We start from the raw sequence: 24,946 nt of genomic DNA, 5'->3' as shown, positions 1-24,946 counted from the left end.
TACAAGGTACAAAGGTAGACTCATATGGTACGTTGTATGATGCATAGTGTGAAAGCTGTTTTTAGTAATACAGATTATGTTTAAAGCCTCTGTCACCTTTTGAGGACTTTGCATATTTTCCATTGGTGCAGGGGAAGGTAGTTTTTACTTGCCAGAACCTGTCCTCTTCAGCTCTTGGTGCTTGATCTGCCATGTGCCAAAGTCAGTGTTGTACTCTCTCGCATGCATGAGAGTACAGCATTGATATCTATGGAAGAACCTGCGATACTGCGGAATTCTTCAGACAGAGTCCACTAGTAAGCCGCTGGGCATTTGTCAAAAGGGAGATCCGCCATTCTCTCTACATACCTCAAAACAGAATGCACGTGCCATGGTTGATTATATATTTCCTACCTATTCTATGTTAGATTTTGTATATATTGTTTATTAATTTTGTTTTTGTATTTTATTTAACCCTATTGTATCAATGCAATGTTTTGTGGACCCAGGACATACTTAAAAATGAGAGAAATCTCAATGTATCTTTCCTGGTAAAATATTTTATAAATATATATGTGTTTGGACTGGGTTGGAATTTCAGCGAAATTTCAACACAGCTCTTATGAGCATTTCATAAAGATTCCATCTTTATCAGTCTCTCTCTGTTGAGTCTAATCGCCAAAGGGTTGCCTTATGCAGCATCAATGTTATCTCCATATTTGTAGATGACAGTATATTTCTAGGCGTGCCTGTTGGCTTTAGTTTATGGCGTTATTAATGCTTCTGTTTCCTCGTTCACCCTTATTAAATCCAGCCCATGGATCCAATTACAGCTACATTTTAAATCAGGCCAGCTGCCAGAACCCTGATTGGGACACATGAGCTACATAACATTGCCGCTGAAACTTTTTATTCTCTAGACCAGAAAATCATTCTCTGCGTTCACAGAGTATTACTTTGCAAAAACTATTCCAAGTATCTTAGATTTGTTTTCAAAATATGAGTGTGTTTTTCAGTCTGCTAAAGAGGAGGGGGTGCTTTATTGCCAGACACATGATGAACATACTAAGTCACATATGTTTTTACTGGCTTAAATAATTAAGATGTCTTTGTATATAAAATAATAACTGTGGTCTTTGTGTATCAGTAAATTGCATGGTTTTCTGTTTAGTTTTCAAAATATATACTAAGCTTTCATGCTCTCACACTTTGTAATTTAGTAAATGATGCCAGCATTATCTGTGTAATGTGTATTTTTTTTACTTTCTAAGTAAGTGGCCATGTTATTTACCTCTCAAGTATACCAGGTCCAGTGCAATTATTAGGGATCTGTATCCCTCTGTCCTGTACTATTTTTCTAAACATATGATTCAACTTGTTTAAAATTGACTTCATATATCAAGTTCCTGTCCGCCCGCACCTCTCACGCCTACCTGCACTGGCTTCCAGTTAGATATAGGGCTCAATTTAAAATTCTGGTGCTTGCTTACAAGTCCCTACATAATGCTGCTCCAACCTACCTATCCTCTCTAATACACAAGCATGTCCCACCTACGTATATCCTCTGTCCGTACTCCCACCTCTAACGCTCACCTCCAAGACTTTTCCAGGGCTGCACCTCCTCTGTGGAACTCCCTTCCCTTCTCTGTAAGAATTTCACCCAGTCTCCACTAATTAAAAAAATCATTGAAAACTCACTTCTTCAAGAAAGCATATCAGTTAAACTGTTGGCAGGTTTTCATCCCCCACCGTCCATGACTCCTCTACTGCAACTATCAAAAATTACCTACCAAGCCCTCAATTAATGCTTTTCTAACAACCTACTTCGTACCCCTACTTTTACCATCTGTGTCACTATACCCCACTCCATCTAGAATGTAAGCTCATGGAGCAGGGCCCTCCACCCCTCTGTTCCTGTACGTCCAGTTGTCTGGTTACAATTACATGTATGTTAGTCCACCCATTGTACAGCGCTACGGAATTTGATGCCGCTATATAAATAATAAAATAATAATAATATCAGTAATATGCACCTTCTTGCACTTGTTCTCTTGCACTTTGGATGAGCTCAGTAGGTTAATGTACCTGCTGTAGTAATCCTAAAACTCTCCAGGTTGTAGGCTCAAATAATGTTTATCATGCATATCAAATGGTAATTCAATGAAGAGGACAATAAGAAATGCATGAATGATGAGATAATTGCAAGTAAGTAATGATGACGATGATTATGCAAAGTTTTTGTATCCAGACTAATTTTGGCCTCGATTTAATATTTTTGGATAAGCTATTTCATGATTCAATATTTTTGGATACACTTTTAAAATTATTTTAAAAAATTAATCAAAATATCAAAAAATATATCTTTTGTATAAAAAATACATCAAGATAATAAAAAATCAAAAATTATCAAAAACAGATTTTACATAATAATAATAAATAATTTTAAAAGTGTATCCAAAAATATTAACTCATTGAACAAAGCTTATCCAAACATATTAAATTGTGTCCTTTGTTACTTAGCCCTTCCCTACCAATGCCATGGAATATGTGCTACTCATATCATAAACGATATGCAATCTGTGGTGCAATCTCTAAATAAATAATGTTTTGTTTCCCTCCATATCTTTCCAGTCCTCGGTGATGTCTGTCTGTTTTGCTCGGTTCCATCCAAACCTCGTCATTGGTGGAACATACTCTGGGCAAATAGTCTTGTGGGACAATCGCAGTCACAGGAGAACTCCGGTTCAGCGGACACCACTTTCTGCAGCAGCTCACACTGTAAGATGCAATTATAAAGAATGCTAACAACTGCCACATCTGTTACTTTGATCTCATATTTCTGCTGTAGGAATATCATTACAACAAAATATTACCCCCGTCCTAAAAGCTGAAATAGGTAGAGTACATTGCCTTGTTTTTAACTTGCTTAGTGCATTATTCAGCAATGTAGTCTGCCAAGTTCAATGGTCATTGAGAACTACATAGTCTCAATAAATTCAATAGAATCATGCAAACACCAAGTACCCCAAAATTCTCAGGGAGGACTCAGAATGGAAGTAATCAGCTTGGGATTTATTGTGAGACAGGGGATTTCAAGTACACGTAGTGTAAAGGTAATCTCTTTATTGGCCGACTAAGTCGTTTTAGAATGCAAGCTTTGCAATTTTTTTAGATCAGGTCCAGTCTACCTGCATGATCCATCAGGTACCAAGATACTTATAATAATAATAATAATAATAATAATATTTTCTTAGTCAGTAAAGTATCTTTTATACATATGTCTACTGTTTTCTACAGCTTCCACAACACAATCTGCCTGAGTTTAATCAATCAGGCAGCTAGACTTACTTGTAAATATAGGTAGTTATATTTGGATGTGGATATTGATAGATTGAAATTGATTTAACACCAGGAGTTCTGGTAAATTAAGGACTCTCTAATGTTAGAGAGTGGATTTTGAACAAACAAACATACATAAGCCACCCTTACAATTTCTAGGGTCTTGGGCAAGAGAATTGCTTTGGGACCCCTTAACTAACCCCACATAACTGACCCCTTACACATATCTAATTAGATCCAGACATATAAAATTATCAATATACAACCACATAGACCAACCTAAGCAGCAACACAACCATACTAGACATACTGTATCATACACATGCACACTAGTACACATACATGAACACTGGAAAAAGGCACACTAGCACACTACATAGAACACTTTGGTACAAAGACCCACACAAGCAACACACATTGATACACCATAGCATACATACTTAGACAAACCTTAAAAAACAGAGGAACACTTTCAAACATTCTTAAAAACACTACAGCACGCAGATGCATTTGAACACACACATAGGCAGACACTAACACGCATGTAGACAACATACTGGTAAACAGAAAAGGAAACACACTTGGGTACAAACAAAAGGAGACACACTCACATACAACACACAGTGACAAATGTAAAATACAATTGTTTGTAGCACCTTATAAAGTTACAGGGAAAAAAAGGGATTAAATCTGTAACAACAAATCAGCAGTACTTCACAGAGATCACCTCTTTACCAAGCTACAAATCATAAGATGTACAGCCACTAGGGACTACACTCTGCAGTTAACAAAAATACAAATAAAAGTTCAATGAATGTCAACTTTAAAATTTTACTACACCAGAAGGGAGAAAGATATAGTGTTTAGATATCCAACATTATCCAGTTAATTCCAATTTCTATTTTGTCCCCAATTCTAGTGTATACAAAATAGAAAAAAAATAGAAGAGGGGAGGGAGTAGAAAGCAAGAAAAACACACAGTAGAATGTAAATACAAACATGAATATATATTCAAGAAAAATACAGACCCTCACGTTTTCTAAAGATAATAAAAGCATAACACCAGTTATATTGGTAAAATCCTTACTGCATCTTCCTCACACGAACCACTGAGTTAGATGCTGTGATTACACAAACCATGTTTCACCCCGGTGTGGGGCTTTATCAATAGTATACCAAATGTAACAGTAACAATTATATACGCAAACATAGTAATACACCTAAAGCCATAGAAAAAGTGAGAAAAACAAACATAGAAATTATAATTTTATTTTCACTTCTTAAATTGTACATATAAAAGACAAGAGACAGAGAGTTTAATAATGATATTGTTTTATTAATACATTAACCATCCTGAGTTTTACATCTGGACAGCACCAAGTGCCATTATCACTCTGGATATCTATCTTTTAATCTATACATTTGATGATGGCTTTGCTGGTACAATGTATAGATGGAATGTATATACCTGTCTGTAAGCTGTCTGTTTGACAGGTTCCATTAACTGTTAGACAGTAACATGGATTGCATAATAGCACAACAACAACATTTTCCTATTGTGTCACAAAACAATATTTCAAATCTTTAAGAGCATAACATGATGCAAATGTCCTTCCGTCATGTACAATGGAGCAAGTACTAAAATGACCTCCTCTTACTGGCACATCATAATGGTAATAAACATATCAGACACACAATTGCTTGTAAATACTTTGCTTACACGTTGAATGAATACAGATCTGTGCAATATGTACATTTCTCTGGGACATAGTTTGCATTGTGTTTTTTATTTTATTGCTAAAAGGAAACACAAATAATTAACAACATTGCAAAAGCCAGTGTCGAATAACCCAAAATTAGTCTACTTTCCCTGTGAAAGATAAAGTTTATCATAACAAGCGTGTGAATTATTGTTCCAGGGTTTGTTTTGTTTGTTAAACTGGCTGTCATTTTGATCTGTGTCTGTCTAAAACAATACGTAAACTCTGCAATATTGTCCTTATGGATATACTTCAAAACAACCCTTATCCCACCTCAATAAGTGAACCCAACTAAATTTTAAATGACTTTTTTGGAATATATCTATACAGTGTTGCAGTTTTCTCTCTACATTTTTGGGCTAGGATTGTTACTTTTTAACTCTGAATCCTGGGAGAAGTGCTGAATGTATAACTCAAAAATGATCACATTGGTCTGTCTGAATGTATGTGCTACATACATGTAGATATATATACATATATATTATCTAAATTTACTGATATGTTGTTTAAATGGACTCTAAACAGTGATTAGATCACAATGGCGCATTCCTAGTGAATAAGAAAATGTCCTAACAATTTTATAAATAAAGTATAGCCTTGATGTCTAAAATGTTTCCATTGTATCATAATACAAACTCCATGGTGTTGTCCAAAATTGAATGCACTGTATGGGTTTTACACGGCTATCTTTATGTTTTCAGCACCCAATCTACTGTGTTAATGTAGTGGGAACCCAAAATGCTCACAATCTCATTACTGTTTCAACGGATGGAAAACTGTGCTCCTGGAATTTGGACATGCTCTCAGCTCCGCAGGTGGGTTTGACTTCATGAAAAGCATTTTGTTTTATGCAATAATGGGCCGAATCTATAACTCGCTAAAATGAATGGCAATTACCAAAATCATATTCATGGCTTCAAACATATTCATGGCTGTGTAGAGCACAGAGACCAATATTTACTTATGGCACCAAAATGTATACATTAATGCGGTATCATGGCAAAAGCTATATATAAAAAGTGTAAAAGAAATAAAATTGCTAAAAAATATCTTACTATACCAACATAAAGCGAGCTATAACATATCCTAGCATATAATGTAAAATAGAAAGATATCCAGTGATATATTTATCATCACAATTATATAAAATATCATTAACATTGTAGTGACAACTCGTTACACTGAGCTTTACTAAACCAATAAACACAGAGCAAACATTGGTGGATTGGCTCAAGGAAATTGCCTAGGCATGCATGCAGCTGGTAGATGGGTTGTAGTGTTGGTAAAGAGGTAGAGGACAATTCCATTGAAAATATTCAGATCCTAAAGCCTATACCCCCCAAAACACATGTGCAAGGAATATTTAAAGGGACACTGTAGGCATCCAGATCACTTCAGCCCAATAAAGTGGTCTGGGTGGCAACTCCCATCACCCTTAATCCTGAGCATGTAATTATTACAGTTTTTATAAACTGCAATAATTACCTTGCAGGGTTAAGGACAGCCACAAGAGGGACTTCTGGGTTCTTAGCTGACTTTTGGTCATCTGAACGACGCTGGACATCTTCACGCTATGCATGAGGACCTCAAGCGTCACCGGAATCCCCATAGGAAAGCATTGAATAATGAATCCCCATAGGAAAGCATTGAATAATGCGAGCACGGCCATTGCCACTCATGCGCGTTAGGTCTCCCCTGCCGGCGGACGTTATTAACGTCCACGGGGGTGGGCCTTGACAGAAGGGGAAACTATAGTGCCAGGAAAACGAGTTTATTTTCCTGGCACTATAGTTTCCCTTTAAGGAAATAAAGATAAAGAGGCAGGTGAAATTAGTTTCTTTGTTATCATGTGTAAATAATGACAGAACCAGAAAAATAAAATACACACTCACACTTAAATATAAAAGCAAGAATACATACAGTAAATTAAGAACAAAATTAAATAAATTGAAACTCAATAGGCTTGCCAATGTGTTAGTATATTATTCTGGGATAATTATTAAGGACCTTTAAACTCTCTTTATTCCAATGTTTAGGTGGACTAATCACCTCACTATCAGCTGTTATCTGTAAATGTGATCTTGCTACTAGATACCCACGCACCTCATTTTAAGAAGGAAATTTCAGGAAATTTCCCCCCCTCCCATAGTATTCTCCCCCCCCCCTCCCATAGTGTCCCCCCCCTCATCCCATAGTGTTCCCCCCCCCTCATCCCATAGTGTTCCCCCCCCTTTCCATAGTATTCTCCCCCCTCCCATAGTATTCTCCACCCCCTCCCATAGTGTTCCCCCCATCCCATATTGTTCTCCCCCCCCTCCCATAGTGTCCCCCCCTCCCCTTGTCCCATAGTGCACTTTCCCTCCCCTTGTCCCATAATTGCTTACCTGTCTTGAAGCGTGGGCCGGCTTCACAGTGCGCACCGCGGTACAGGAACTGAGTGCGCACTTCCTTTCAGTCCCGCCGGAAACCGGAACCTGAAATTGAAGTTCCAGTACTGCGGTGCGCGCTGAACACCGGCCCACGCTTCAAGACAGGTAAGTAAACCTTCACATTCGCTCCATAAGACGCACAGACATTTCCCCTCACTTTTGAGGGGGAAAAAAGTGCATCTTATGGAGCGAAAAATACGGTATATCGGCGTATAGCACGCACACATCATTTGCCCCCTATTTTCAGGGAGAAAAAGTGTGTGTTATACGCCGATAAATACGGTAACTATAATATTATCTAGTAGTACTTCTAAAGCATTATAAACAGGAAAGAGGGTAATAAAACAAGATGAAAAACACTAAAGGAAAATATTTTCATCCAGCTCTGCAGTTAAGATGTGTATTTTATACATGCCAGACTTTATTCCACTTAACACTAAACTATTGGAAGTCTAGAACAATGTGTTACTGTCATGTAATCACAAATGGAATTAATTGGGTAAAGAATCTGTGGTTTTCAATCGGCGTGGGACACATTTGGGAGCAGATCAAATTCCAAACTTTGTTTGTGACAAACGTTGGGTTTAATGGACACTCTAAGCACCAAAACAACTTTAGAATAGTGAGGCAGTTTTGGTGTGTAGATCATGCCACTGTTGTCTCAATGCTCAATTATCATATATATTATCATATATATATATATATATATATATATATATATATATATATATGTTAGATCACTTTGTTTCTGTTTATGCAGCCCTAGCCATATGTCCCCTGGCTCTGATTCACATTCCCATTAAAAAGGGGTTTCATCTTCAAAAAGGTCTTACAACACAGTGTATTTACTTTAGAAGTTCGTATTTCCTGCTCTGTTAATTGACCTTAAATCACACACGGAAGGTTGTTGTATCTCTGGTAGGCTATTGACAGAGTAGGAAATAAAAATTTTTTCTTTAATCTAAATTAAACATACTTTGAAATTAGGGAAGCTAAAATATGTAGTCTTTTTTTATGTAAGTGTAGAGGCTATGTGAGTCTCAGCCAGGGGCGGTGTGGATAGGACGACATAAACAAAGTAATTTAACTCCTAAATGGCAGAGAACTGGGCACATCCTATACACCCAAACCACTTCACTAAGATTAAGTTGTTTTAGTCCTTAAAGTGCCAGTTTAACCATTTGAAGGCAAATAATAGTCTTTTATCCAACGTTATCAAATTAAAAATGCTGCTGCTCATGTCTTCTTCCACATGATTTTAGCTGCTCACATCAACCCCTTACTGCAAACCTCCACTGGCTTAATTCATCTCCATAACACTTGTTATACCGCCATAGTTTTTAATTTATCACCTTCCTGAAAACCTTTTACAAAATCATGAATACACACATATTAGTTATCCATATTGAGCTTCCTGGATTATGGAACTATGGCCTCAATTTCATATTGTTGGATAAGCTTTCAAATTTCTGTAATATTTTTGGATTTTGTAATATTTTCATAGTTTTTGATAAGTTGTTTCTATATGATATATGTGTTGATATTTTAATATATATATATATATTTTTAAATCATCTTAAAACTGTATCCAAAATTATCAAACCATTTGGAAAGCTTATCCAACCAACTAAATTGAGGACTGTGTAAGAAATGCAAAGTAAATATAATGCACACATGTAGCAAACACTAATAAGTCCTCAGTCCATCAAAAACAATTATCCAAAAGCAGGCAAAAAAAAACAGTTTGAAACTATTTATAATTTTGCAAGAAGCTAGCAAATAAATAATTCCTGTCCCCCGAATGGCAGTCAGATCTGTCCTTAGATCAAGAAGCTGTTAACCCACATGATAAGTATTATATCCTAAATAATTAAGCTTTTGCAAAAAATCACCCAGTTGCTGTTCAAAAATGTATGCAAACTCTAATGAAACCACCTCGCCAGGCACATAATTCCACATTTTATTGTTCTTACTGTAAAGAACCCTTTCCTTTGCCCTAAACCAAATTTCCTTTCTTTCATCTAAATCAGTGGTAGTCAACCTTTTTTTACCTACCGCCCACTAATGCATCTTTTTGGTTGAAAAAATTTCCTTACAGCCCACCAGTTTTCGCGCAAATGCGGAATATTTTTAGAAAGGTGTGTTTTACAAAAAATAAATGTACGTACATTTATCTTTTTATTTCTACTTAATGCAGGTTTATAACTTTATAAAGTTTAATGAGAAAACAATAAAGTAAATTGAAATTACCTTTACTAGTGATTAATGAGATCCTTGAGGTTGATGCTGCGAGACTAAATATTTGATATCTGGTTCGATTTTCGTAAGGAACAAACGAAGGTCTCTTTCAGTGATATTCAGACGACTTCTCTGTTTGCGCATAATATGATTTCTCATTTGTGCGTCAGCTCATCTCCTCTCCCTCCTCAATTCCCCTCCCCACCTTTTTTTTCCCCTTTTTTCTATTTTTTAACCTTCCTTGTAGCAATGCCCAGTAGGAAGGCTGAGCTAGGTAGCCCACTTACTATATAGTCCACTATAACAGACAGACACACGTACAAGACACACGTACAAGACACACGTACAAGACACACGTACAGACACACGTACAGACACACATACAGACACACATACAGACACACATACAGACACACGACACATACATACACACACACACGACACATACATACACACACACGACACACATACAGGCACACATACAGACACACATACACATACATACACACACACACGACACATACATACACACACATGACACATACATACACACACACGACACACATACATACACACACACACGACACTCATACATACACACACAGACACACATACATACACACACATACAGACACACATACAGACACACATACAGACACACACACAAATACAGACACATAGATACACACACACGACACATACATACACACACACGACACATACATACACACACACACGACACATACAGACACACACACATACAGACACACACCACATACAGACACACACACGACACACACACACACACACACACATACATACATACACACGACACACACACACACATACATACATACATACGACACACACACACACACATATACACAAGACACACACGACACATACAGGAACACAGACAGACACACATACACACAAGACACATACATACAGACACACACAAGACACATACCAACAGACAGTCACACATACATACACACACACAAGACACACACACACATTATATTTAAGTCACCCTCCTGTTTCCTACCTTTTAGATTCAGGAGGGTGACTTTCCCTGGGGTCCAGTGGTGGCTCAGGTGGATGGGAGTCAGAGTTCCCACTCTGACTCCCTGGTCTTCCTCCCGCGCGGCTCTCAGGGTTAGCTGGGAGGAGTGACGTGCAGTCACTTCCTCCCAGCTCTGCGATGTCATCACAGGGGGCCCGGTCGCGCTGTTAAAGCGCCCAGCGCTGACCGGGCCCCCTCACAATCCACATCCATCGGGTGGCCCTGACAGCATGGGCCGCCCGATGGACCTCTCCATATGCGGCCCCGGCAGTTTGCCGCGCGGACCGGGGTCGCAAATTGTCACGGCGGTACCCAGTCGCAGGGGTACCGCCGGCTCGCACCCGCCCGCCCGCCCGTCCGCCCGGTCGTCAGGTCGTCAAAACCTGGAAATCCCTACCGCCCACCTGAAATCCTAAAACGCCCACTAGTGGGCGGTAGGGACCAGGTTGACGACCCATGATCTAAATAATTGTTGTCCTATGTATAGTCCTATTTATGTATAGATTTCCAGAAAATGGTTTCTATTGGACCCAAATATATTTGTATAATGTTATCTTATACCCTTGGAGGCACCTTTTTTTTCCTAAACTGAACAGATTTAAATGTGTCAGCCTTTCTGCTAAACTAAAGTTTTCCATTACCCCTATTAATTTTGTAGCCCACATCTGCAGTTTTTCAGGTCTGACTGGGCAATGATTTGACCTTAAGATAGGTTTTTGTCGATCGTAAGGATATTTATTTAGGCGTATACTGTGAGGCTACAGTTGTTCATCTTTAACAATTAGGACCTGTCTACAAATACTCTATAAACAATGTTGTAATCTGGTTGTTTGTGGCTTGTTCTAGGAAAGTATGGAACTTGTCTACAACAAATCTAAACCTGTAGCAGTTACCGGGATGGCTTTTCCTACAGGAGATGTCAACAATTTTGTAGTAGGAAGTGAAGAGGGCACCGTGTATACAGCATGTCGGCATGGCAGGTATTACCATACACCTAAAGCTTGGGATGAATGAAAGGTAGTTTCCCAGCTGTTGATAGAATACTAACTCTTTAGGCAGCTGTAGATAAAGGTCCCAACATTTCCAAAAAACTATAGTGTGTGTGTGTGTGTGTATGTATGTATGTGTGTGTGTGTGTGTGTGTGCAATGCTAGCAAATATTGTGTCCCAGAATCAACTTTCCTTGTTATTATTTATAAAGAATCAACAAATTCCGCTGTACAGTAGATGAAATAAGAGACATGTAATTGCAAGACGAGCTGGACGCACAGGAACAGAGGGTATTGAGGGCCCTGCTCAACCAAGCTTACATTATAGCGAAAGTGGCTAAAGTGGCACAAGATGTAACAGTAGGATGTATTTCATGTATGTGAAAAAAGTAGGTTACTAGACTAGTTTACAACAAAGGGTTAGTTTATTGGATAAAACAGCTACACCTGCAAATACAATATGTTTAGTCTGTTCACGCATCGGGAAACATTGAGTAATGAGGGAATCATATGCATTCAGGTTTGAGTGGCACTAAAAATTTTATAGTCCCAAGAAAAGTTACATGTAGTGAAATACTACATAAAATAGGTATATATATATAGAATCTATATATATCTAGAAATAGGAGTTCGTCCTGAAAAATAGTGTTTTATTCCTCTGTTTGGGTAAATGTATACCTGAACACAGAAGCTATAAAATGACATATTAGATTGTGGCTAATATATAAAATGTTTCTCATGTTCGCACAGCAAAGCTGGAATTCATGAAGTCTTTGAAGGTCATCAGGGACCTGTCACAGGAATCAACTGTCACAATGCTGTGGGTCCCATTGACTTTTCTCACCTGTTCCTCACGTCCTCCTTTGACTGGACGGTCAAACTGTGGACGACAAAGGTGAGCAATTTCTGTCTGTAAACAATAACAATATACACATGGCATTCAGTCATTCGGCATCCTTCAGATTGTCAAATGCTCTGTTTTCACAGAGTCCTTCGTCTATGTATACTTTGGATGTCACCCAGAAAATCAAACGCATAATAATACTCTGCTTGTGTTTTGTTTTTTATTTTGTTTGTTTTTTATAAACAGGGTTCACTTTTCACAGGTTCAAACAATGCATAGCGTATATATGAATATTATTTATATAACTGCATTTTTTCAGAGTATTACTGGACTCCAGCCTTTATGTCTATGGGTCGCTATGTGAAGTCATGCTTGAGCAGATCATGTTAAGTACATATTGCAACATGATATTATTGAATGAGCGTTCTTCAAACTTGGCATTTCAAATACAGTCAAAAAATATTAAATTTGAAAGTGAGGTACATGTTAAAAAGAAAGAGAAATTTCATTACAGTAAGATTGTGTTTCTTACATAAAATATTATCATGGGAGAGATGCACTTTCAAAATGGTTTACGTGGTTTGTTTATATTAAAAGGTAATGTTTCCACTAGATAAAACATTAAAAGGGAACTGGTATTCTGTCTCCTATAGGTAAAAAAATGTCTGTAAGGTCTGAAAAAAAATGCTAGAATTCCACTTTATTGTATTTACCTTTATTGGTGTCTCTCAATCACTGTTATCCCATTGTACAGCGCTACGGAATCTGATGGCGCTATATAAGTCATAAAATAATAATAATAATAATAAGCTCTGCCCTTTTCCATCATAAAAACAAGAAAGCATTTGCAGCCGCCAGTCAGCACAGAGACCTCCCTTCAACGTGTATGAAATATCTTCATCGAGGTGGAGATAATCAGAAGCTATATGCAGATAAGCAGAAAGGAACATAGACTTTGGTTTATTATTTTTGGACAAATGTTTAAAACGATTTGACACTTTGGAAAATATTTTAATATTTTGATATTTTTTTGAATATATTGCTGTAAATTTTATACATATTTTAAATTTTTTTTTTTAAAGTTGATCAAAAGAATATTAAATTCGGTTGAAAAGCTTATTGAAAAGTAGTAAATCAGGGACATAGTAAGTAGAGGAAGACAAACAGAAACAATTCGGATTGTGATTTGCAAAATCTCTTAAGGGACGCTTCCCTGCCCAAATTAAAAAAAACAAAAAAAAAAAAAACTGTTTAGTAGATACCCAAAATGAAAAACATGCATGCATTTAATTATGCAGTTTTTCATTGTGATATAATTAAAACTAGCTTGCAAAAGCCGCAGATCTCTTGTTTGCAGCCTTTGCAAGCCTTCCCCTTCTATCTCCGCCCATACTTTCTGTGGCTGTCCAATCACAGATTTCCATTGAATCAATGCATCTCTATGAGGAAAGTTCAGTGTCTCCATGCATAGAGTGGAGACACTTAATGTCAGTGCTGCACACTGTGAAGCACTGCCCCAGGAAGCACCTCTAGCAGCCATCTGAGGAGTGGCCAGTGGAGGTATCCCTTGGCTGTAATGTAAACAATGCATTTTCACTGAAAAGACAGTGTTTACTGCAAAAAAACCAAAAGGGAATTATTATGCTCACCAGAACAAATACAATAAGCTGGTGACTACAGTGTCCCTTTAAAATAGTGTTGTTTCACAGGGTTGTTTCAAATGGTATTGATCATTTTATGTTTCCTTAATATTTTACATGTTGGTAATGTTGGTTTTTTTTTTTATCCAAAAATAACAATTATATTTAATACGCTCCTTTTATGGGTGTTTTATATGTCTTCCTTCACCTGGTCCAGCTATTTATTTGCAAAATGAACTTATTATTTCATCAAAAATGTAATAATTTGGGTTTCAGATCTGAAGTAACAGTCTTCTTATACCAGAGCCCTGGTTAAGGGGATATTATAGGCACACAGACCACCTCTTCTCATTGAAGTGATTTGGGTGCAGTGTCCCAATCCCACTTAGTCCTGCAATGTAAAACATTGCGGTTTTTGAGAAACTGCAATAACACCATTACAGGACTAAGACTGTCTCTAGTGTCTATCAATCAGACAGCCACTAGAGGAACTTCCTGATCGGTAACCGACTTTTGTTCGCCTAACTGACGCTGGACATCCTCACGCTCTGCATGAGGACATCCAGCGTTAGTAAAATCCCGGAATGCATAGCAGCAATGCTATCCTATGGGGTAGGCCTAATGCCCTTGCGGCACTTGCGCAGTAGCATCTCTCGCCAACCCCTCTTTGGATGACGTCAGAGGAGGCGGAGCCTAGACCCAGCGCAAGGGAGATTGGCGCTTGAATCGGGTGAGTACACAAAGGATTTTTTTAACCTTATATGAGCCTGGGGGGCGCTAGGGAGGAGAATATCAGCGGGCTCTATAGTGCAAGGAATACAATTCACTCATACACTCACATCGCCTTTGACAGTTTATTTTACATCAGTTATGGGTCATAATTTGTGCATTTTATGTTTATTTTAGAATACATTAACGATAAGATCATGAGCCATTCAAAGTATGGTAGAAAATGTAATCAATTTTAGGTGTAAACTGGTTAGAAAGCGGCGTTGCTAACCAAAGAATTAGGTGTATATTTCCATTGCTCAAAAGAAAGATAAATTCAATATTACCTTGCATTTAGCACACTGTGCCATAGGATATTTTACCAAGTAAAGACAGGGTGAAATGATCAATGGTTATTGAAGAAGAATGTATACTTAAATAGCAGGGAAGCACAATTATCCACCGACTTTTTTTTTAGCAGTGTGGGAGAAGTTCTAAAATGTATTTTCAATCAATATTTCTTTTGTCAATTACAGAACCGTCTAACAAGTTAGTCTGAAATTTGTATGGCAAAAAAAAAGCAAAATGTCTTTATTAAAATAAATCTAATTGATCTGTTTGTGCACAACTAAAGATTGAAATAAACTGTTTCACTTTGCCCTACAAAAATGTAATTTTAAATGTATTTTCTTACAATATTTCAATTTTCAGAGCCCAATGGGCAATTACCAGCTTATCAAGATTATTTGTTCTTGTTGGTATAAAGATACATTAACTAGAAGACAAAATGCTTTTTGCACATCCTGAGTGCAAACAGCGGCAAAACCAACAAAAAGCTTCAAGTATTGAGAAATAGAATATTAATGTTTCTTTAAAAGGACAATCCAGGTATAATGCAGGCACCATAACAATTTAAGTAAATTAAGTTTGATTGGCCTTGTATTGGCTGTATTTTTCTCTACATTAAAATCTCTTTAGCACTAGTATATTTTTAGTAATCTCTTTAGTACTAAAATAGTGTACGATTAATGCGAGCTGAGTTGCTGATATGACTACACCCCACACCTAATCTTCCACCTTTTCCACCTTGGCAAGTCTTGGATATATTATGCAGTTAAGAGTGGACAGTGATTGGCTGCAGGGAGGAGTCACACCTGCAGCTCAGCTCACACAGATTTTCCATTGGCTACTTATTTTTCTGGCTGTCGCTCTCAGTCAATCAGTGTTTGACGAATCTCACAGTAGCAGAAGGACAGGGGTAGAGCTAGCCGGCGCTGGAAAGAAAATGTTGGGGTTAAACTTTTCATGAACACTTTAACCCAAAACGTAAGCCAGTGCTAAGAACCTTCTGGCACCATAACAACTTAATTCAGATGTAATTGCTATGGTGCATGAAGCCTCCCATCAGCATCTCCTCATTGAGATGCATTGAACCAATGCATCTCTATGAGGAACGTTCAGCGCCTCCACGTAGTGCGTGGAGATGCTAAACATCATGTAGTAATGACATAGAAAGCGCCTCTAGAGTCCATCTGAGTGACAGCCACTAGAGGTGTTACTAGGCAGCAATGTAAATGCTGCCTTTCCTCTTTTTTCTGAGAGGCCATGTGCTGTAGAGGGCAAGTTTCTTCAAAAAAACTAAATGCAAGAATTAAAAAATATTAGAAAAAGGGCTTTATAATCTCAATCGGGCTAATACATTTGATCACTCAGCGTTAGTTTCGACTATGATTGCTAATATCAAAAACAAAATAATGTTATTCAATTGGAACATAAAGTTTTGGCAGGTAAACTCAGGCTAACAACTCAGCAATCAAGAATTGCATTTTTATATGACGATCAGAAAAATAAAATGACCCACCCTACTAAATTTAGTAACATTTTTGCAGACTATTATAAATCTCTATAATTTGTAAAATGATACCACTATTAGGCAACCTTTATCAGATGATATAAAAATGTTTTTGGATAAAATTCAATTGGCACAAATCCCTGTAGAAAATTTAGAACCAGAAGAGGCCTTAAAAGTCAGAATAGTCACTTTGCCAAAGCCGGGAAAGTCACCAGACAAATGGTCTAATTTTCACCATATCTCATTAATGAATAACGTTACTAAATGATATGCTAAAATATTATCGAACAGATTGGCTTTATATGTTCATTAATCTGATTCACCGAATTGAAATTGATCGGCCACCTTTTCTCCTCTTATCTTTGGATGCTGAGAAGGCGTTTGATAGACTACGTTGGGGCTATCTGAGAGTGGTGATGGTCAGGATGAACTTGCCTTCCTCTTTTATTTATGCATTTTTTCACACTGTACTGCAGACCATCGGCAGAAGTATAATGCATCAGGCTTTGTTTCTGATACATTCCTGTTGTCTTATGGTACCAAACAGGGATGTCTATTGTCACCATTATTGTTCATTTAAGCTATGGAACCCCTTACTGAGACCATACGCAGGACGACTGAAATTAAGGGAATTTAAAAAGGCGATGGTATTCATAACGTACGCCTATTCGCTGGCTGATGATGTGATTTTATCTCTTGAAGACCCAGAATCATCTTTGGACCCATTGATGGACATACTACACAAATTCCGAAAAATATTGTATAATATTGGATATATAAGACAGAGCTCAATATTCTAATATCTGTGATGCAGGACAGACCAAAAAGTTACTCGCCTAGAGAGTAAACGATAGACTCACCTGTGGTGAATTTCTACTAGCCTGGGCTGAGTTTTTACTTTCTGAGCTGTGTCTTAAAAGAAAACAAAGAAAATGGGGAAAAAAAAGCAGTGTCAAAATAAAAAAAAGTATAAAAAAAATAAAACAAATACAAAGCAATGTAGTAAATGACCAACATTAGATTACTTTCATAATCAGAGATGGGTGAAAGATCTTTGTGGTAAAATGTTCAACATATTTGTACTGTTTCCTGTTAAAAATGGGTATGTTTATTCATAATATGTTATGTGTGCAGGTGTCAGGGTACCTGTGGTCTCTACCTCCAAAAGAGGTAGAGACTTAGCTGTTCCACCATTCAGACGGTCTGATGACTCCCTTCCCCGCGGTCTATCCGGTCATGCAAGGCCGGCCGCGAGGGAGTGACTGCCTTTTACACCATCTAGGCAGGAAGTCATCATCAGGACACTCCCCCGGATCGACCTGTCAGTCAATTGCTGCAGGACCAATCAGGACGTCTCGGAGGTGTGGTTACTGCTCTGAACAGGGTATTTAACAGAGCTTCCTTCATTAGCTCATTGCCCTGTCGTGGTTCTAGCTTGTTCTAGTCACTCAGTGCTCGTGTATTCTATTATCCCTTTTGGTTTTGACCCGGCTTGTTTACCTTACTCTGCTTATCTCTGTTACCCTTGATTCGGCTTGTCTCTCGCTTACCTGTCTTCTGTTACCCTCGACCTCGGCTTGTCTTTGACCATTCTATACGGTACTACTTACGTTAGTCCGGCCATTCTAAGGTCCGGTATACGTATCTGGCTACTGTTTGTACTCTGCGTGTTGGATCCCTGTCCCGATCCTGACATTACGACAGGGCCAATGGATCCTGCAAGTACAAACAGTCAGCTGGCTTCTCCTGATCCTAGGTTTGAAGCCATGGATCACAGAATGGATCAGATGGCGCTTGCGCTACAGGCTCTATTATCTCATGCCAATAACCCACCAGAGGAGATACGTAATACCCCTGTTTCTCCTGTCAGTTTAGGTCTAGAGGTAGCCACAGTGGGTGCTTCTTCTCGCATTACCCCCCCAGTACGCTATGGTGGGGCTCCTGAGAAGTGTTGTGGTTTTTTAAACCAAATTAGTATCCACTTTGAATTGCAACCCCGCTCTTATCCTACAGATAGGGCAAAGGTAGGATTTATTATCACCCTACTTATTGAGAAAGCTCTGAGATGGGCCAACCCACTATGGGAGAACGAGAACCCATTAGTGTATAACTATAACGCATTTGTAGCTGCTTTTAGAAGAACATTTGATCCTCCAGGTAGAAAGGTTAATGCAGCCAGATTACTGTTGCGCCTGAGACAGGAGAACCGAACACTGGTGGATTATGCACTAGAGTTCAGGTCTCTGGCGTCAGAAGTCAAGTGGAATGAGCAGGCGTATATGGATGTATTTTTGAATGGCCTATCTGAAGTAATCCTTGATGAGGTTGCTACCAGAGAACTCCCTGAGAATTTAGAAGATTTAATTTCGTTCATCTCTCGTATAGATGAACGTTTAAGAGAGAGACAGAACACTCGAGAGAGGAACCGGAGACCTTCTTTTAGGTTAGCCCCCGCTTTTCCAAATCCTGACTCCACGGTATCTTTGCTTCCTGAACCTATGCAGATAGGTTATACCCGCCTCTCTGAGGAGGAAAGACAGTACAGGAGAAGAGAGGGTTTGTGTATGTATTGTGGAGCCAAGGGTCATTTACTCTCGAACTGTCCTAACCGTCCGGGAAACGCTCGCACCTAAGTCTCTCTAGAGGACAAGCCTTGGGTGTTTCTATTGTGTCCTCTACTCCTAATTATAAAGATCACAGGCTTCTGCTACCAGTTTCCTTAACTTGGGAGAAGGAAGTAGTAAGGGCTATGACATTGATAGATTCCGGTGCTGCTGAGAATTTTATCGACCAAGCCTTTGCTATTAAGAACAATTTCCCATCCCAGCTAAGGGAGACACCCTTGGCCACTACTAGACCCTGTTATCTTTCGTGAAACCATACCCATTAGTTTAAATGTTGGTATCCTACACGTGGAGAACTTATCTCTTTTGCTCATTTCATCCCCTTCCGTTCCCATAGTTCTGGGGTACCCATGGTTGAAGAAACATAACCCTATTATCGATTGGGAGTTAGGGGAGATACTCTCGTGGGGCCAGGGTTGCCAGGAGAGGTGTTTATGCAAGGTTTCTCCATTAGCTAATGTTAACATACCTGAGACTCCTATTCAGTCCACAGAAAGACAGATACCAGACCTTTACTTAGACTTAAAGGCAGTATTTGACAAGAAGAATGCCGATTCTTTGCCGCCACACAGGCCATTTGATTGTAAAATTAAGCTCCTACCTGGGACTATGCCTCCGAGGGGCCATGTATATCCTTTGTCTGTTCAGGAAAACTTGGTTCTAGAGGAGTATATTCGGGAGAACTTAGAAAAGGGATTCATTAGGAGGTCTTCTTCCCCGGCCGGGGCTGGGTTCTTTTTCGTTAAGAAAAAGGATGGCACGCTGAGACCTTGTATCGATTACCGAGGCTTGAATAAAATAACTGTCAGAAATGCCTATCCTATTCCACTTATTACCGAGTTATTTGATCGTCTTAAGGGCTCCAAAATCTTCACCAAGTTAGATCTCAGAGGGGCATATAATTTTGTGAGAGTCCAGCAGGGACACGAGTGGATGACGGCGTTCAATACTCGGTACGGTCACTATGAATACACAGTTATGCCGTTTGGACTTTGCAATGCTCCTGCAGTATTTCAGGATCTGATTAATGAGGTACTTAGGGAGTTTCAACATGATTGTGTCATTGTCTACCTAGACGACATACTGATACACTCTAGGGAGATTGAAACTCACCATAGACAGGTCAGAGCAGTATTACAGAAACTTCTGCAACATGGTCTATACTGTAAATTGGAAAAATGCAGCTTTGATCAGTCTCAGATAGATTTTCTTGGTTACGTGATTTCTGGGGAAGGTTTTAAGATGGACCCTGACAAACTCCAGTCTATTTTAGATTGGCCATTACCTAAGGGACTTAAGGCTATTCAGAGGTTTATTGGTTTCTCCAATTATTATAGGCGCTTCATTAAGGGTTACTCGTCTATTATTGCGCCCATTACCAATATGACCAAACAGGGGGCAGAAACTAAGACGTGGTCTCCTGAAGCTCTCGCTGCTTTCAAGAGGCTCAAAGAACTTTTTGCTTCTGCTCCAATATTAGTCCATCCTGATACGACTTTGCCGTTTCTACTCGAGGTCGATGCCTCTGAGACAGGAGTAGGTGCGGTTCTGTCACAAAGATTAGCGGTAGATAAACCATTACACCCGTGTGGTTTTTTTTCCAGGAAACTTTCTGGGGCTGAGAGCAGATATGACATCGGGGACAGGGAACTGTTAGCAGTCATTAAAGCCTTAAAGGAGTGGAGACATTTGTTGGAGGGGACCCTACACCCTATTACGATTTTGACAGACCACAAAAACTTGTCATATATTGGGGAGGCTAAGCGCTTATCCTCTAGACAAGCTCGTTGGTCCTTATTCCTGACTCACTTCAATTATGTACTGACTTACAGACCTGGTTCTAAAAACTCTAAAGCCGATGCATTATCTCGCCAATATGAACCTTCTACTGTACCTGAACCAGTTCTTTCTTCTATAGTTCCGAAGTGCAATATCATTGCTAATACGAATCTCAGGATTCATTCTCCATTACTGGCCGAGATCATTAAGTTGCAACATCTCGCACCTAAACAGACCCCTGCGGGTCGTCATTTCGTTCCTCCTGCTTTTCAACTGGAACTTTTACAGTGTTTACATAATAGCAAGATGGCGGGACATCCTGGTATTCGCAAAACTTACGCCTTGATCTCTAAGGACTTCTGGTGGTCTACCTTACGGAGGGATGTTGAGGAGTTCATCGCTGCATGTGAAGTTTGTACTAAAACCAAACAACCCCATACGCTTCCATGTGGACTCCTGCAACCCTTGGAGGTTCCAGAGAAACCATGGTCCTGTTTGGCCATGGACTTTATTGTCGATCTACCTATCTCTAAAAGACAGACTGTTATCCTCACCGTGGTTGACAGGTTTACTAGGATGGCACACTTCATTCCCCTGCCTAAACTTCCGTCTTCTCCCGAATTGGCAGAGATATTCGCCAAGGAGATTTTTCGCCTACATGGGATACCCTCTCAAATTGTATCGGACAGAGGCTCCCAATTTGTTTCCCGCTTTTGGAGGTCCTTCTGCTCTCAACTTGGTATTAAATTAAACTTTTCTTCTGCCTATCATCCTCAGTCTAACGGAGCTGCTGAACGTACCAACCAGAAAATTGAACAATATTTACGATGCTTTGTTTCTGAACACCAGGATGATTGGGTCGGTTTGATTCCTTGGGCAGAGTTTGCACACAACAATCTCGTTTGCGATTCTACTCATTCAAGCCCCTTCTTCATGAATTATGGTTTTCATCCGTCTATTCTTCCTTCGGATTCTCCTTCCCAGGGGGTGCCGTCGGTTGATGTTCATGTTGCCAATTTGAGGAAGTTGTGGGATCAAACTCGACAAATCCTTGTGCACAACTCTATGTTGGTCAAGAAACACGCTGATAAACGTAGAAGGGCGGCCCCGGTCTTTGTTCCAGGTGATAGGGTATGGCTGAGCACGAGGAACATCCGTTTAAAAGTGCCCTCCATGAAGTTCGCTCCTCGGTATATTGGACCCTACAGGGTGCTGACCCGTATCAATCCGGTTGCGTATCGTTTAGCTCTTCCTAATACCTTACGCATTCCGAACTCGTTTCATGTTTCATTGCTGAAACCACTCATATGTAACAGATTTTCCTCCACAATAGCCCCTCCTCGCTCCGTTCAGGTGGAGGGTCAGGAGGAGTATGAGGTCAACTCTATTATTGATTCTCGAATCTCCCGGGGGAGAGTACAATACCTGGTTGATTGGAAGGGATATGGTCCTGAGGAGAGGAGTTGGGTACCTCAGGAGGATGTTCATGCTCCCCGTCTCCGCAGGGCGTATCACTCTCTCTTCCCATCTCGTCCCGGTTCATTCCGCCCGGTGGGCGTATCTGAGAGGGGGGGTACTGTCAGGGTACCTGTGGTCTCTACCTCCAAAAGAGGTAGAGACTTAGCTGTTCCACCATTCAGACGGTCTGATGACTCCCTTCCCCGCGGTCTATCCGGTCATGCAAGGCCGGCCGCGAGGGAGTGACTGCCTTTTACACCATCTAGGCAGGAAGTCATCATCAGGACACTCCCCCGGATCGACCTGTCAGTCAATTGCTGCAGGACCAATCAGGACGTCTCGGAGGTGTGGTTACTGCTCTGAACAGGGTATTTAACAGAGCTTCCTTCATTAGCTCATTGCCCTGTCGTGGTTCTAGCTTGTTCTAGTCACTCAGTGCTCGTGTATTCTATTATCCCTTTTGGTTTTGACCCGGCTTGTTTACCTTACTCTGCTTATCTCTGTTACCCTTGATTCGGCTTGTCTCTCGCTTACCTGTCTTCTGTTACCCTCGACCTCGGCTTGTCTTTGACCATTCTATACGGTACTACTTACGTTAGTCCGGCCATTCTAAGGTCCGGTATACGTATCTGGCTACTGTTTGTACTCTGCGTGTTGGATCCCTGTCCCGATCCTGACAGCAGGTGATTTTCATAAGTATTTTACATTGCATTTTTCTCCAACTTGGAACTGAGGGATTGTAGAAAATATAGGTAAAATAATGAGGAGTAGAGTTGCTTTGAGCATTATCATAGGGATTTGCCCACCACAAGTACAAGTCCACTCACTGAGCTATTGAATGAATGCCTACTTAATGGTTTTAGTGTAGCCTTTTATGTTTTAGTGTATCCTTCTATGATGACATTAAAATGCAGCATGTGACTCATTGTAATATTGTAACATGCCAAGAAGCATGTTCTGATCACTCCCTGTAGAATTTGTTCTGTACAATTCCTTCTTGGTAGGGCAAGCAACTTTTGGCTGGGATGGCAAGTACAAATTAATTATTAAGTATTAAATTAAATGAATGGCTTTATTTGTGCACAAAACCTGCAATCTATGTGTAGATGGTTCTAATCACGTAGGCAAATTATACATGGCTTTGTCAGAAGAAGGTTTTTATAGCTGTGACATACTATATCACTGCAGTTTTTTTCACTCTGACCTGCACTGTATTACACAGAGAATTCCAGGTGCACAATGGCGAGGAATTGAGGGCCAGGGAGAGCAGAGGAGACCTTCCACAGGACATCCCTCAGCATTCCGCCCATCGCAACCACAACAAATGTGCTGTGGTTCACTATGGTAACTTCACCAGCCAGGGCGTTTGAGGTGGAATGACATGACAGCACTCCGTTCAGATGCCAGCACTCTGGCAATGAAGCCAGCATGTTGGCATCATGGAAGTGTCCCCAACCAGGACAAAGCAACAATGAGCACAGGAGAAGCATGTGCAGAGTTGTGACACCTACAGGGCCGCCATCATTGGGTGACAACCATAATGGTTGTCACGGGCCCGGCGGCCCTGGTGGGCCCGGCCGCCCAGGCCCCACGTGGAGCGGCGAAACTGCCGCAGGTGCATCTGCACCGGGGCCCATCAGGTGGCCCAAGCATTTAGGGCCACCCGATGGGCCCTATATCTTCCGGGGTCCTCAGCGCTGTGGCCGGGTAATTGCGCGACTGGGCCCCTTTAAAAAAAAAATTGCGGCTACACCGCAAGGGCTGCTGGGAGGAAGTGACGGCCGGTCACTTCCTCCCAGCTTACTCCGCGCGGGGGGAGAGGCAGAGCAGAGGGAGAGCGGAGGAGAGGACACCAGAGGGCAGAGGCATCCGCTCCCATCATCCCCAGCCACCCTCCTCGAACTTAAAGGTAAGAGGAGGGTGGCTGATAAATGAGGTGTGTATGTATGTATGTCTGCAAGTATGTATGTCTGTGTGTATGTCAGTATGTATGTCTGTGTGTGTGTCAGTATGTATGTCTGTCTGTGTGTGTATGTCAGTATATATGTCTGTGTGTGTGTCAGTATGTATGTCTGTCTGTGTATGTATGTCTGTGTGTGTATGTCAGTATGTATGTATGGCTGTGTGTGTCAGTATGGATGTATGTATGTCTGTGTGTATGTCAGTATGTATGTCTGTGTGTATGTCAATATGTATGTATGTATGTATGTATGTATGTCTGTGTATGTGTCAGTATGTCTG

At 40.0% G+C, this 24,946-nt stretch overlaps 1 protein-coding gene across 4 annotated transcripts in view; it reads left to right on the top strand.

Moving 5' to 3' along the window:
- The window catches only part of DYNC1I1 (dynein cytoplasmic 1 intermediate chain 1), a 409,243-nt gene that overhangs the window by 270,512 nt on the left and 113,785 nt on the right, over positions 1 to 24,946 (top strand). For all 4 annotated transcript variants that reach the window (XM_063452433.1, XM_063452431.1, XM_063452432.1 and 1 more), the window contains 4 exons: positions 2,611 to 2,757; positions 5,780 to 5,893; positions 11,658 to 11,791; positions 12,551 to 12,695. In XM_063452433.1, coding sequence (XP_063308503.1) covers positions 2,611 to 2,757; positions 5,780 to 5,893; positions 11,658 to 11,791; positions 12,551 to 12,695 — 540 coding nt within the window. The remainder of the gene's footprint in view (positions 1 to 2,610; positions 2,758 to 5,779; positions 5,894 to 11,657; positions 11,792 to 12,550; positions 12,696 to 24,946) is intronic.

The sequence above is a fragment of the Pelobates fuscus genome, chromosome 4, assembly GCF_036172605.1.
Source record: "Pelobates fuscus isolate aPelFus1 chromosome 4, aPelFus1.pri, whole genome shotgun sequence".
In the NCBI taxonomy this organism is placed as follows: Eukaryota; Metazoa; Chordata; class Amphibia; order Anura; family Pelobatidae; genus Pelobates; species Pelobates fuscus.
The sequence above is the reverse complement of the archived record's forward strand: the minus strand, read 5'-3'. Positions and strand labels throughout refer to the sequence as shown.